General features: G+C 39.0%; 2 protein-coding genes and 1 pseudogene across 2 annotated transcripts; all 3 read left to right on the top strand.

The window, feature by feature from the left end:
* The first annotated feature begins 3,373 nt into the window (after nucleotides 1-3,373).
* On the top strand, nucleotides 3,374-6,042 carry LOC123108269 (serpin-ZX-like). Its single transcript, XM_044530091.1, has 2 exons — nucleotides 3,374-3,802; nucleotides 5,071-6,042. The coding sequence occupies exons 1-2, from the start codon at nucleotides 3,392-3,394 to the stop codon at nucleotides 5,881-5,883; spliced, it is 1,224 nt and encodes a 407-aa protein (XP_044386026.1). The 5' UTR covers nucleotides 3,374-3,391; the 3' UTR covers nucleotides 5,884-6,042.
* A 2,127-nt stretch (nucleotides 6,043-8,169) lies between these two features.
* Nucleotides 8,170-9,343, top strand: LOC123101752 (serpin-ZX-like; annotated as a pseudogene).
* Nucleotides 9,344-9,729: 386 nt separating this feature from the next.
* LOC123101751 (serpin-ZX-like) lies at nucleotides 9,730-11,780 on the top strand. The gene is made up of 3 exons (XM_044523059.1): nucleotides 9,730-9,739; nucleotides 10,285-10,340; nucleotides 10,989-11,780. The coding sequence occupies exons 1-3, from the start codon at nucleotides 9,730-9,732 to the stop codon at nucleotides 11,778-11,780; spliced, it is 858 nt and encodes a 285-aa protein (XP_044378994.1).
* The last annotated feature ends 216 nt before the right edge of the window (nucleotides 11,781-11,996 follow it).

Here is an 11,996-nt window from a genome sequence, read left to right as displayed (position 1 = left end):
TATTTCTTTTAATTTTAATTGCTTTAAATTGTTTTCTTTATTTTTTTGACATATTCTTTTAGTTTCTGTTAAGTTATTAGTATATATTTTATTTGTAGTCTTTTTTTGTATTTTATTTTCTTTATCCTCCATTTTCTTTCATGTCGTTCTTTCCCTCCATTTTTCCCACTATTTTCTTTGCCGCCATTCTTTGCCGCCATTCTCTCCCGCCATTCTTTGCCTCCATTTTCTCCTGCCATTTTCTTTCCTAACATTTTATTTGTCGCCATTCTCTCCCTTCATTTTCTCCCGCTATTTTATTTCCTACCATTCTCTCCCGCCATTTTCTTTCCCGCTATTTTCTTTCCCGCCATTCTCTCTCGCCATCTTCTTTCCCGCCATCTTCTTTCTTGCCATCTTCACTTCTCAACTTATAAAACGAGCCTCATGTTGTCCACGATCGTAGATAACAACGTCTGACACAGTCTGTGTCTCCTGCGTCGGTGCTGCTGATAGAGTGTGAAACACTGTCTGAGAGAAGTCATAAGTGTTTGCATCTTCGTCATCATCATCGGAGAGTGTTTCACACTTATGACTTCTCTCACACAGTGTTTTACACTCCACATGAAGGCATCATAGTCATCCTTAGTGTGGCGGGAGAGAATGGCGGGAAAGAAAATGGCGGGAGAAAATGGCGGCAAAGAAGATGGCGGGAAAGAAAATGGAGGGAAAAAGATTGCGGAAAAGCATTTTTTCATGTATAAAACGGAAATGGTTCTACAGGATTTATAAGGAACTTCTAAATATAAACTCCTATGAAGCTCAAAACAAATTTTCTAGTAGGATAAAAGAAATAAAATACAAAAAAGTACTACAAATAAAATGGCTACTGATAACTAAACATAAACAAAAAGAACATGTCAAAAAACTAAAGAAAACAATTTAAAGCAATTAAAATTAAAAGAAATGGCATAAAACCTATAAAACACTAAAACAGAACTGTTTTTATAAAAACCTAATTTTAAATAATTATAAAATTTGCCAATTAATTACTACTGATAAACAAAGTCACAAAGAACCAGTAGCAAAAAGAATCATCTGGAAAAATACTCCTAGCTCAAATTATAGGCAATCTAGTGATTTGAGCAAATTCATGAAAATTCAAATTCAATCTTTCAAATCTTGTCAAACTTTATATCTACAGAAACTTCATAAAATTTATAATCTAATGCAAAAAGAATCAAATTAAAATACTAAAAATCCTAATTGATATGAATTTTCTAAAACAGTAGAGAAGGTGTTGGCCGAAGAGGGACTCTTTGGCCAACCGTTGGCCGAACTCTCTTCGGCCAACATGAGACCGATAGGTGATACTTTTGATTTTTCTGCATTAAGGTGTATAGTTTCCGAATTTGCTATAAAAATCATCATAGTTTCAAAAAAAATCTTCATTGTGAGCATTCATATTTTTTTCTAGAATTTTTTGAAATGTTTAAAATTGATTTTTCTTAAGTTGGAGCATTGGGGGTACCTTAAGGATGGGAGCACCTGATATTTCCCCGGGTAGGGACAGCTTATTCTAGCTTATTTTAGAAGTCAGCAAAAGAACTACCCTTAATTAGTTTAGGCCCTTGCCGCTGGATGGTCGCGAGACTCTTTTGAGGCGTTGATTTGGCACGCTAGGCTGGGGTGGGCCCATGACATTCTTCCCTCTTTTACAAGTGGCTTGTACCCAAGTTAAACCCTATCAAATCACTGAGTAAAGTGTACTCCTCGCATAGGTCACTACTACCTTCGTTTTTTGATGATAAGTGACGCACTGCATGTGCGACAGTTGTCGTAACCTATGAGTATTATAAAAAAATCATATATTTTTTAACATTTTATCTCTTGAACCGTGTATGCAAATCACAACCATTTTCACAGTTGCATGTCTCATATCAAGTATTTGGAAACTAGATCCCATGATAATATGTTTAGAAAGACTTTTTTTGTAAAAAACAAAAACATGGAAAAAGGTGAGACCCAAAAAAACAAATACAAAGAGCGAAAGCACAACCGTGCTTTTTCACCTTTTTGGAAGCACACATGTCACAGTTGTGTTTTTTACTTTCTGGGAAGCACACTATACATTTCACATTACAGGAAGCTCAAGTGTGCTTCTCAATTTTCGAATGCGCAACTATGGGAAGCACAGATGTGCTTCATGTCGAAGCAGAACAATGTTTTTTCACATGGAGTGCTTCACCAGAGAAAATAAAACAACAACAAAAAAAATCAAGAAAACACAGGGAAAACCAAAAGCCTGGAAAACAATGTGTGCAAAAAAACGACTTTTTTGGGTATTTGGTTTTGTTTAGTGGTTTTCTGGGCTGCTGGTTTTCATAAAAAGACTTTTCCCTTTTTCTTCATGATTTTTTTCAAATGCGTGAGCTTTTAAAAAATTTGTGAACTTTTTCAAATGTGTTTTTTTGTAAATCGTGTTGCAAATTGATGAACCTTTTAAAATCACAATTTTTTCCAGAAAAATGTTAACTTCATTTCAAATTCATCAACTTTAAGAATCTTTTTTCAAATTTATGAACTTTTCAAAATTTGCACAGTTTTTCAATTTTACTGACTTTTTTGAAAATTTACTATTTTCCGAAAATCCACAAACCCTCTTCAAATTTGCAAACAAATTACTCCCTCCGTTTATTTTTGCAAGTCGTTTAGGACAGCTGAAATTGAACTGTTTTAGGTGCTGTCTTAAATGTCTAAAAGGTCTTTAAAAAATGAATGGAGGGAGTAATAAATTTTGTGCACTTTTACAAATTTACAAAAAAAAAAAACAGATAGTTTTTTAAAGTTAACCGCATAACCAAGCCTAGCTGGTCCGGACTGCAGCGCGCGGGCGTGAGCGCCAGTTGAGTGAGCAGAAGCTCTCCATTCCCAAGCCGCATCGTTGGGGAACCGAGCACGCAGCTAGAGTTCATTCTCCCAAAGGAGCATGACCAATGTGGTGTAGGAATTATATTTTTAGGATTGTTGGTTAGGTAATTCTCATCTTACCTCACACGCAGGGACGGTGCTGGAGGCCGGACGTATTTTTCTCCTCCTCCGGCCGCTGTCGACATTGCGCACGACTCACACGCAGCGACCGTGCTGGAGGCCCGACGGTGCTTGTGTCCCCACGAGACCGCACACGTCGATCTTCAGCTCTAAATTCAGACAACACGCGGCTCTTCATCTTCCATACTCAAATACAAGAACAAACAAGCCCTTGATTACGCTGTCCATCCCTAGCTCCCAACCACTTCTACCCCTCAAAAAAAAAAAGCTCCCAACCACTTCTCCACTCGTTAAATACCCCTGGAAAATACACTCCCTCTTCAGATCAAACATAGAAGTCCAAGGAAACCCCAGCGTGGCCATGGCGACCACCGACAGCATCAGGCTCTCCGCCGCCCAGCAGACGAGCTTTGCACTGCGCCTCGCCTCCGCCGTCTCCTCCCCCTCCAACGCCGACGGCGCACGCGGCAACGTTGCCTTCTCTCCGCTGTCCCTCCACGTCGCGCTCAGCCTCATCGCCGCCGGCGCCAGCGGCGCCACTCACGACCAGCTCGTCGCCACGCTCGGCGCAGGCGAGGCCGAGGGGCTCCACGCGTTCGCCGAGCAGGTGGTGCGGCTCGTGCTCGCCGACTCCTCGGGCGCCGGCGGCCCGCGCGTCTCGTTCGCCAATGCCGTCTTCTCCGACGCGTCGCTGCCGCTCAAGCCGTCCTTCAAGGAGGTGGCCGTGGGAAAGTACAGAGCCGAGACCCACTCTGTCGACTTCAAGACTAAGGTAATCAAAGCCAAGACCCACTGTCGTATTTCACCATTAAATTTTTACGACGATGTTAAAAGCTCGGACATATACAAACTTTTTTTTGTGAATTTTCTTGAATTTATAAACTTTGTTTTCATCATTCATCTTGGGCGCACCCATAATTCAATGTTGCAACCATTAGTTGAAACAATGAACATAAATAGGATATAAAAAAAAATTGACACATGCACATGTACTCTCTCCATCGAAATATATGGGCCCAACATGTTTTTTGAAGTTGTCTTTGACCGTCGATAAGATTAATAATTATATTATTAAAAACTCCTTTCATATACAAACTTGATGATATGATTTGTGTAGCATGCATGTTAGGCCTTGTACAATGAGAGATGCTTAGGGGAGGTGTTTAGAGAAATAAACCAGACATTTCTTAAGCATCGGTGCTTATTTATATAGGATAGACGCTTAACTAAGCGTCTCTTAAGCGTCTCTCCTGTAGAAATAGGCACCGGTGCTTCAGAAAAACCCGGTTTATTTTTCTAAGCATCTCTCTAAGCATCTCTCATTGTACAAGGCCTTATGTACTCCCTCCGTTTTTATTTAGTCCGCATATTAGCTATGGTCAAAGTCAAACTTTGCAAACTTTGATCAAGTTTATAAACAAAAATATTAACATATACAATAACAAATCAATACCATTAGATTCATTATTGAATGTACTTTCACATCATATAAATTTGTTACGATAAATGTTTATATATTTTTTCTATAAACTTGGTCAAACTTTATAAAGTTTGACTTTAGTCAAACCTAATATGCAGAGTAAATAAAAATGGAGGGAGTATTATTTCTTTAACCCGTGGTCAAAGATAACTTAAAAAATCTTATTAGGTCCTATATATTAGTATGAGGGGCGGGGGTACATATTCTTGCCATGCTTCTCTAGTGCTGCAGTTATACTTGTTTCTATTCAGGGTAAATTCGATCTTAAGAGATACCGATATGAAGTGGTATGTAATATGGTGATTTGCAAGTGTGTGAGGCCCTGCTAATTAATCATCATAACTTAGAGATACATAGCATGTTATTTATATGAGCAAAGGGGCCTTTTAGAAGTATTAGCTCGCCTAAAGATTTTGATGGCAGAGAATTTCTAACAGATGGAACTGTGCAAACACTATTACTATTATGTTGAAAATTTAGCACATATTCGTTACAGAATCTTATCATTTCTGTCGTTGCGGCAATTGTACTAAATAGTTATGTATTTTATCTTGGTATAGGCTGCCGAAGTGGCTGGTCAAGTGAACTTATGGGTTGACCAAGTCACATCGGGTCTCATCAAAGAGATACTTCCAGCGGGGTCCATTGAGGCTGACACGAGACTGGTTCTTGGGAATGCATTGTATTTCAAAGGAACTTGGGTTCAGAAATTTCATGCATCGGACACTAAAGATGATAATTTCTACCTTCTCGACAAGACATACTTCTTCCAAAAGCACAAGACAATAAAAGCACCATTCATGTCTAGTACAAAGAACCAATATATTTCGTCTTTTGAAAACTTAAAGGTACTTAAGCTTCCTTACCAGCACGGCGGGGACAAGACGCAGTTCTCCATGTACATACTTCTTCCAAAAGCACAAGATGGTCTTTGGAGCTTAGCAAGAAAGTTGACCTCTGAACCAGAGTTTCTGGAGAAGCATATCCCTGCTCGAGCGGTTCCAGTCGGACAATTCAGGATCCCTAAGTTCAAGATATCATTTGATTTTGAAGCGTCCAAATTGTTCAAGAGTTTGGGACTCCAACTTCCATTCAGCACAGAAGCAGATCTTTCAGAAATGGTTGATTCCCCGTTGGGACAAAGTCTGTGTATCTCATCTATATTCCACAAGTCATTTGTAGAAGTGAATGAAGAAGGAACCGAGGCTGCCGCGGCAACTTTTGCGGTAGCCATGTCTAGATCGCTTTCAGCAGTTCCTCCCAGGAAGGTGGATTTTGTCGCTGATCACCCTTTCCTCTTCGTGATACGAGAAGACGTGACCGGTGTGGTGCTATTCGTCGGTCATGTGGTCAATCCTATGCTTGCAGCGTAGCGTGTGTAACTGTGTATAGTGAACCATTGTCCATGGTGCAAGCGTGATCGTGACGGCGTCCGTCACAGGAAGGCCTTTCTCCATCTTGTTGCTAGTCCAATAAATGTACGTAGTAGTACATGCTCCTTTTCCAAAACTATAAAAGAGTTGCATGTGGTATGATGTTTTGGCTTTCAAATTGTGCCTTGCTTGGTGTACGCCTAAAATACTCTCTTCGTACCATAATGTAAGAATGTTTTTGACGGAGGGAGTATATTATACTAGTCTTTGGATATGAATTTCGTAGAAAAGCAGCCAGGCACTCCATTCTACCATGGTTTACAGGGGTTAGAGAATTTGGAACCTTCTCCGCTTTGGAACAGAACATTTCAATTCGACCACAAGCTAAGCCCCACACAGCATGACCCTGATGCAAATCCCATTTACGCAATGTCACGCAAATCTCCTTAACAGTAAAAACTTTACACACTTGCATCGTAATCCAAAATCTGGATTCCAGTACTAAGAAAACACCGTGCATCTAAAGCAAACACCCAAAAGGCCACAAGATGTCTAGAAATGTTTCCCGATTCAAGAAAATTGTTTAAAAAAAAAATACAATTTTCAAAAATGTTTGCAAATAGTATAAAATGTTCATGAATTCAAAAATGTTCTAGATTTCAGAAAATGTTCAAAAATTTGTAAAAGTGTTCACTAATTTGAAAAATATTCACATTTTCAAATATATGCACGAGTTTAAAAATGTTCATGATTTCACGAAATTGAGAGTGATAGTGTATCTCGGTGATGCAGCAAAATGTGGTCATGGTCACTGAAGATTATGATAATTTTTTTTTCTTTCTTTGCAACGCACGGCCCTTTTGCTAGTCAGACAAAAAAAAATAACACGTGTACATGTACGTAATCTTGCCCTTTACTCACAAAAAAAACATTTTTCTTGTCCTTTATTTTCTTTATGGAATTCCTATCCTTTTATAGGTGTGTCAAATTTCATGAAAAAAAGTTACGCACTTATGTTTTTTTTAAATGGTTTACCTTCAGAAATTCCCTTTTTAGATAACAGGATTTTGTGTCCTCTCTAAAGCCCGTGATTGTTTCTTCTGACGAAATTGCTTTGCGTACGGCCCTTTTACATGTGCATACGATTTGTAATACGCTCCTTCTTTAAGTAGCAGTTTTATCCCATGATGACTTACTAGTGTTGTACAAGCGTCGTCGTAAAAAGTGTCAGACGTGTAGCACTGCTCTTCTTCTTCTTATTGCATTGCGGCGATGACTGGTTGCAATATATTCTAATGAGATTGGTTGTATAGAACACAAATATGTGAATTATTAATATAATGTGTTTTTTGTATATTGTAAACTTTTTTCAATGCATAGTCATGTATTGAGGTAGTCATTTTTCCATGCTTGCATGGTTGCATGTGCATTAAGCATGCTAGTTGGGTGGAGCATGCAATTGAAAAGGAGGGAATAATAATTGAAGAGGTGGCATGTGTGGTGAGGTGGCATATGTGCATGCTGAGATAAATAGGATAATGTGGGTCAACTTCTTATGTATACTAGATGATGCCCCGCACGTTGTTGCGGGAATATTTGCAATATATTTCAAAGATGTTGATTTTATGGATTGAAGAAATAACATGAGAGGTAAAAACTATATATATATATATATATATATATATATATATATATATATATATATATGGTTCATTGTGTATGATTATTGTATTTTTCTAAAATATTTATTAAATATATCATGCATGTTTGCATGTTGAGATGAATCTTTTTCTATGACTCATTGAATGTTGAGGTGGAGCCTTGTCTAATGCATGTTGCTTGATGAGGTGTCACGCTTGCATGTTGAGAGAAATAAGTTACTGGGGCTAGCTATTTAGATATAGAAGATCCATGACATATGATTAATGGGAGTTTACACAATAATCCCTGGTGACATTTTGGTCCAACCCATTTGGGATCCGGCCCATACGAGATAACATTGCCAGTAGAAAAACCTAACCATCCCCATTTCCCATAGTTTCATCGCACTCCTTTCCATAGCCTACTTTTTTTACTCCCTCCCCACGTGCCACACAGGTCCCGTAGAACTCTCTAACACTATCAGTTCATTGCCCTTTGTGAAAATAATTCAGATGTTCACTGTTCGGTACAACCAATATGAATTAATGGAAGTTTTAATTTAGTATCCTATAGTGCATTTTTGCATCATTTGTTCCACGGTGGCATATAGCTTCTCTAGCGCTGCAGTTAAACTTCTGTCTAATCATGGTAAATTTGATCTTAACAATTACTTTTATGGGAATACTTTATTGTTTAGATCATGCATTGGTATGTAATATGGTGATTTGCAAGTGTATGGGACCCTACTAATTAATCAACATAGATATACATAACCTGTTATTTTTATGAGCAAAGGTATCTTTCAGGAGTATTAGCTCACCTAAAGATTTTGACGGCGCGGGAATTTCCAACATATGGAATTGTTTTTTGTGGTAATTGTGCAAAGACTTACTATTATGTTGGAAATTTAGCACATATTCGTTACAGAATATTGCCATTTCTCTATGTTGGTCATTTAAGAGATAGTAATTGGATTGTTTATTGAATTATGACAATTGTAGTAATTAATTATGCATTTTTCTTGCTATAGGCTGCCGAAGTTGCTGGTCAAGTGAACTCATGGGTTGACAAAGTCACACTGGGTCTCATCAAAGAGATACTTCTTGCGGGGTCCATTGAGACTGATATATTGGTTCTTGGGAATGCTTTGTATTTCAAAGGAGCTTGGACTCAGAAATTTCATGCATTAGACACTAAAGGTGATAATTTCCACCTTCTTGACAAGACATCAATAAAAGCAACATTCATGTCTAGTACAAAGAACCAATATATTTTGTGCGTTCAAAACTTAAAGGTACTCAAACTTCCTTACTAGCAAGGTGGGTTCAAGAGGCAGTTCTCCATGTACACACTTCTTCCAGAAGCACAAGTTGGCCTTTGGAGCTTAGCAGAAAAGTTGACTTTCGAGCCAGAGTTTCTGGAGAAGCATATCCCTGCTCAAGTGGTTCCAGTCAGGCAATTCAAGATCCCTAAGTTCAAGATATCATTTGATTTTGAAGCGTCCAAATTGTTCAAGAGTTTGGGCCTCCAACTTCCATTCAGCACAGAAGCGGATCTTTCAGAAATGGTCGATTCCCCGTTGGGACGGAGTTTGTATGTCTCATATATATTCCACAAGTCATTTGTAGAAGTGAATGAAGAAGGAACTGAGGCTGCCGCGACAACTTTTGCGGTAGTCATGTGTAGATCGCTTTCAGCAGTTCCTCCCATGAAGGTGGATTTTGTCGCGGATCACCCTTTCCTCTTCGTGATACGAGAAGATGTGACTGGTGTGGTGCTATTCATCGGTCATGTGGTCAATCCTCTACTTGCAGCGTAGCGCGTGTCTGGTGAACCACTATCCATGGTGCAAGCGTGATCGTGATGGTGTCCGTCACATGAAGGCCTTTCTCCATCTTGTTGTAAGTTCCATAAATGTACGTAGTAGTACATGCTCCTTTTCCAAAACTATAAAAGAGTTGCTTGTGGTATGATGTTTAGGCTTTCAAATTGTGCCTTGCTTGGTGTACGTCTGAAATACTCTCTTCCTACCATAATGCAAGAATGCTTTTGACGGAGGGAGTATATTATGGGACGAACACGGTTTCTGAGGTTGTCTTTGACAGTTTATAAGATTAATAATTATATCATTAAAAATTCCTTTCACATAAAAGTTTGATGATATAATTTGTGTAACATCCATGTTATGTATTATTTCTTTAACCCATGGTCAAAGGCAACCCCGGAAAACTTTAGGTCCTATATATTTGTAGGATGGGGGGGGGGGGTACACATTTCATGAATAAGAAGTTAAGCACTTGCATTTTTAGGGGTTTACACAAACATGTACACACCTATAAAAACTTCTTTGTATTAATGAAAGTTTACACAAACATGTACGCATCTATAAAATTTCATATTTTTTGACACCTGCATTTTGATTTTTTTTTGTTTCATCTCGAGAGCATATTTCTAAAAAAATTAACCTGAGAGTTTATTTCTAGTAAAAACAATCCATGGTGACTTTGGTCCAATCGGTCTCAAATCCGGCCCATACAAGGCCCATCCCCCCACATAGCCTATATTTTTTTCACTCCCTTCCCATGTGCCACACAGGTCCCATAAAACTCTCTAACAGTATCAATTCATCACCCTTCTGTGAAAATAATTATGATGTTCACTGTTCAGTACAACCAATACAAATTAATGGAAGTTCTAATTTATTAATCTATGGTGCAATCTTGCTTCATCTGTTTCGCAGTAGCATATGTTGTGCTGCAGTTATACTTCTATCTAATCATGGTAAAATCGATCTTAAGAGATACCTATATGAAGTAGTATGTTTTTTTTAGAATCACCGGGGGAGGAGTTCCTCCACCTGAATATATTACTCAAAGTGGCCATAATGCCAGGAGTGTGATCCAGTTTATAAGGAAAACCGAATCGAAAACCTTAACAAATTGACCCCATTTATAAGGAAACCCGGGCCGAAAACCATACAAACAACAAGTGTTGCAAGAAGAAGAGAAGAACATGGACGCCAAACAAAAGGCATGACCTAACTAGCAGACTAATAGGACCAAGTAGATGAGGGGTACGTCGAGGGATCACAATACCAAGACTCTACAAGCAGCCTAACGCACCGCATCGGCGTGCGTATCAAACTCCACGGCACAACAGAGGAGCATCCACAATCAACGAGTGCGCTGCTAATTAATCAGCATAACTTAGAGATACATAGCATGTTATTTTTATGGGCAAAGGTGCCTTCCAGAAGTATTAGCTCGCCTAAAGATTCTGATGGCAGGGAATTTCTAACAGATGGAACTATGCAAAGACTATTACTATTATGTTGGAAATTTAGCACATATTTGTTATAGAATCTTATCATTTCTGTCTTTTGGTCATTTCAGAGACAGTAACTGGATTGTATATTGCAGTTATGGAAATTGTACTAAATAATTATGTATTTTGTCTTGGTATAGGCTGCCGAAGTTATTGCTCAAGTGAACTCATGGGTTGACAAAGTCACATCGGGTCTCATCAAAGAGATACTTCCCGCGGGATCCATTGAGACTGATATGAGACTGGTTCTTGGGAATGCATTGTATTTCAAAGGAACTTGGGCTCAGAAATTTCATGCATCAGACACTAAAGATGATAATTTCCACCTTCTTGACAAGACATCAGTAAAAGCACCATTCAAGTCTAGTACAAAGAACCAATATATTTCGTGTTTTGAAAACTTAAAGGTACTTAAGGTTCCTTACAAGCAAGGCAGGGACAGGAGGCAGTTCTCCATGTACTTACTTCTTCCAGAGGCACGAGAAGGTCTTTGGAGCTTAGCAGGAAAGTTGACCTCCGAGCCAGAGTTTCTGGAGAAGCATATCCCCGCTCGAGTGGTTCCAGTCAGGAAATTCAAGATCCCTAAGTTCAAGATATCATTTGATTTTGAAGCGTCCAAATTGTTCAGGAGTTTTGGCCTCCAACTTCCATTCAGTACAGAAGCAGATCTTTCGGAAATGGTCGATTCCCCGTTGGGAGAGAGTTTGCGTGTCTCATCTATATTCCACAAGTCATTTGTAGAAGTGAATGAAGAAGGAATTGAGGCTGCGGCGGCAACTGTTGCGGTAGTCATGTGTAAATTGCTTCCAGCAGTTCCTCCCATGAAGATGGATTTCGTCGCGGATCACCCTTTCCTCTTTGTGGTACGAGAAGACATGACCGGTGTGGTGCTATTCGTCGGTCATGTGGTCAATCCTCTGCTTGCAGTGTAGCGCATGTGTAGTGAACCACTGTCCATGGTGAAAGCGTGATCGTGACGGCATCCGTCACATGAAGGCATTTCTCCATCTTGTTGCAAGTTCAATAAATGTATGTAGTAGTACATGTTCCTTTTTCAAAACTATAAGAGTCATTGCTTGATGTATGGTGTTTTAGCTTTCAAACTGTGCTTTGCTTGGTGCACGTATGAAATATTGATATGCTAGTCT

This window comes from Triticum aestivum, chromosome 5A (assembly GCF_018294505.1).
Source record: "Triticum aestivum cultivar Chinese Spring chromosome 5A, IWGSC CS RefSeq v2.1, whole genome shotgun sequence".
Taxonomy (NCBI): Eukaryota; Viridiplantae; Streptophyta; class Magnoliopsida; order Poales; family Poaceae; genus Triticum; species Triticum aestivum.
This window is presented reverse-complemented; position numbering and strand designations above follow the sequence as displayed.

Bases quoted from the DNA above. Each gene is read 5' to 3' on its own strand.
- LOC123101751 (XM_044523059.1), top strand. The intron at 10,341-10,988 runs GTATGTTTTTTT...GTCTTGGTATAG, and splicing joins AGAGATACCTATATGAAGTA to GCTGCCGAAGTTATTGCTCA.
- LOC123108269 (XM_044530091.1), top strand. From the start codon at position 3,392: ATGGCGACCACCGACAGCATCAGGCTCTCCGCCGCCCAGCAGACGAGC. The intron at 3,803-5,070 runs GTAATCAAAGCC...ATCTTGGTATAG, and splicing joins CTGTCGACTTCAAGACTAAG to GCTGCCGAAGTGGCTGGTCA.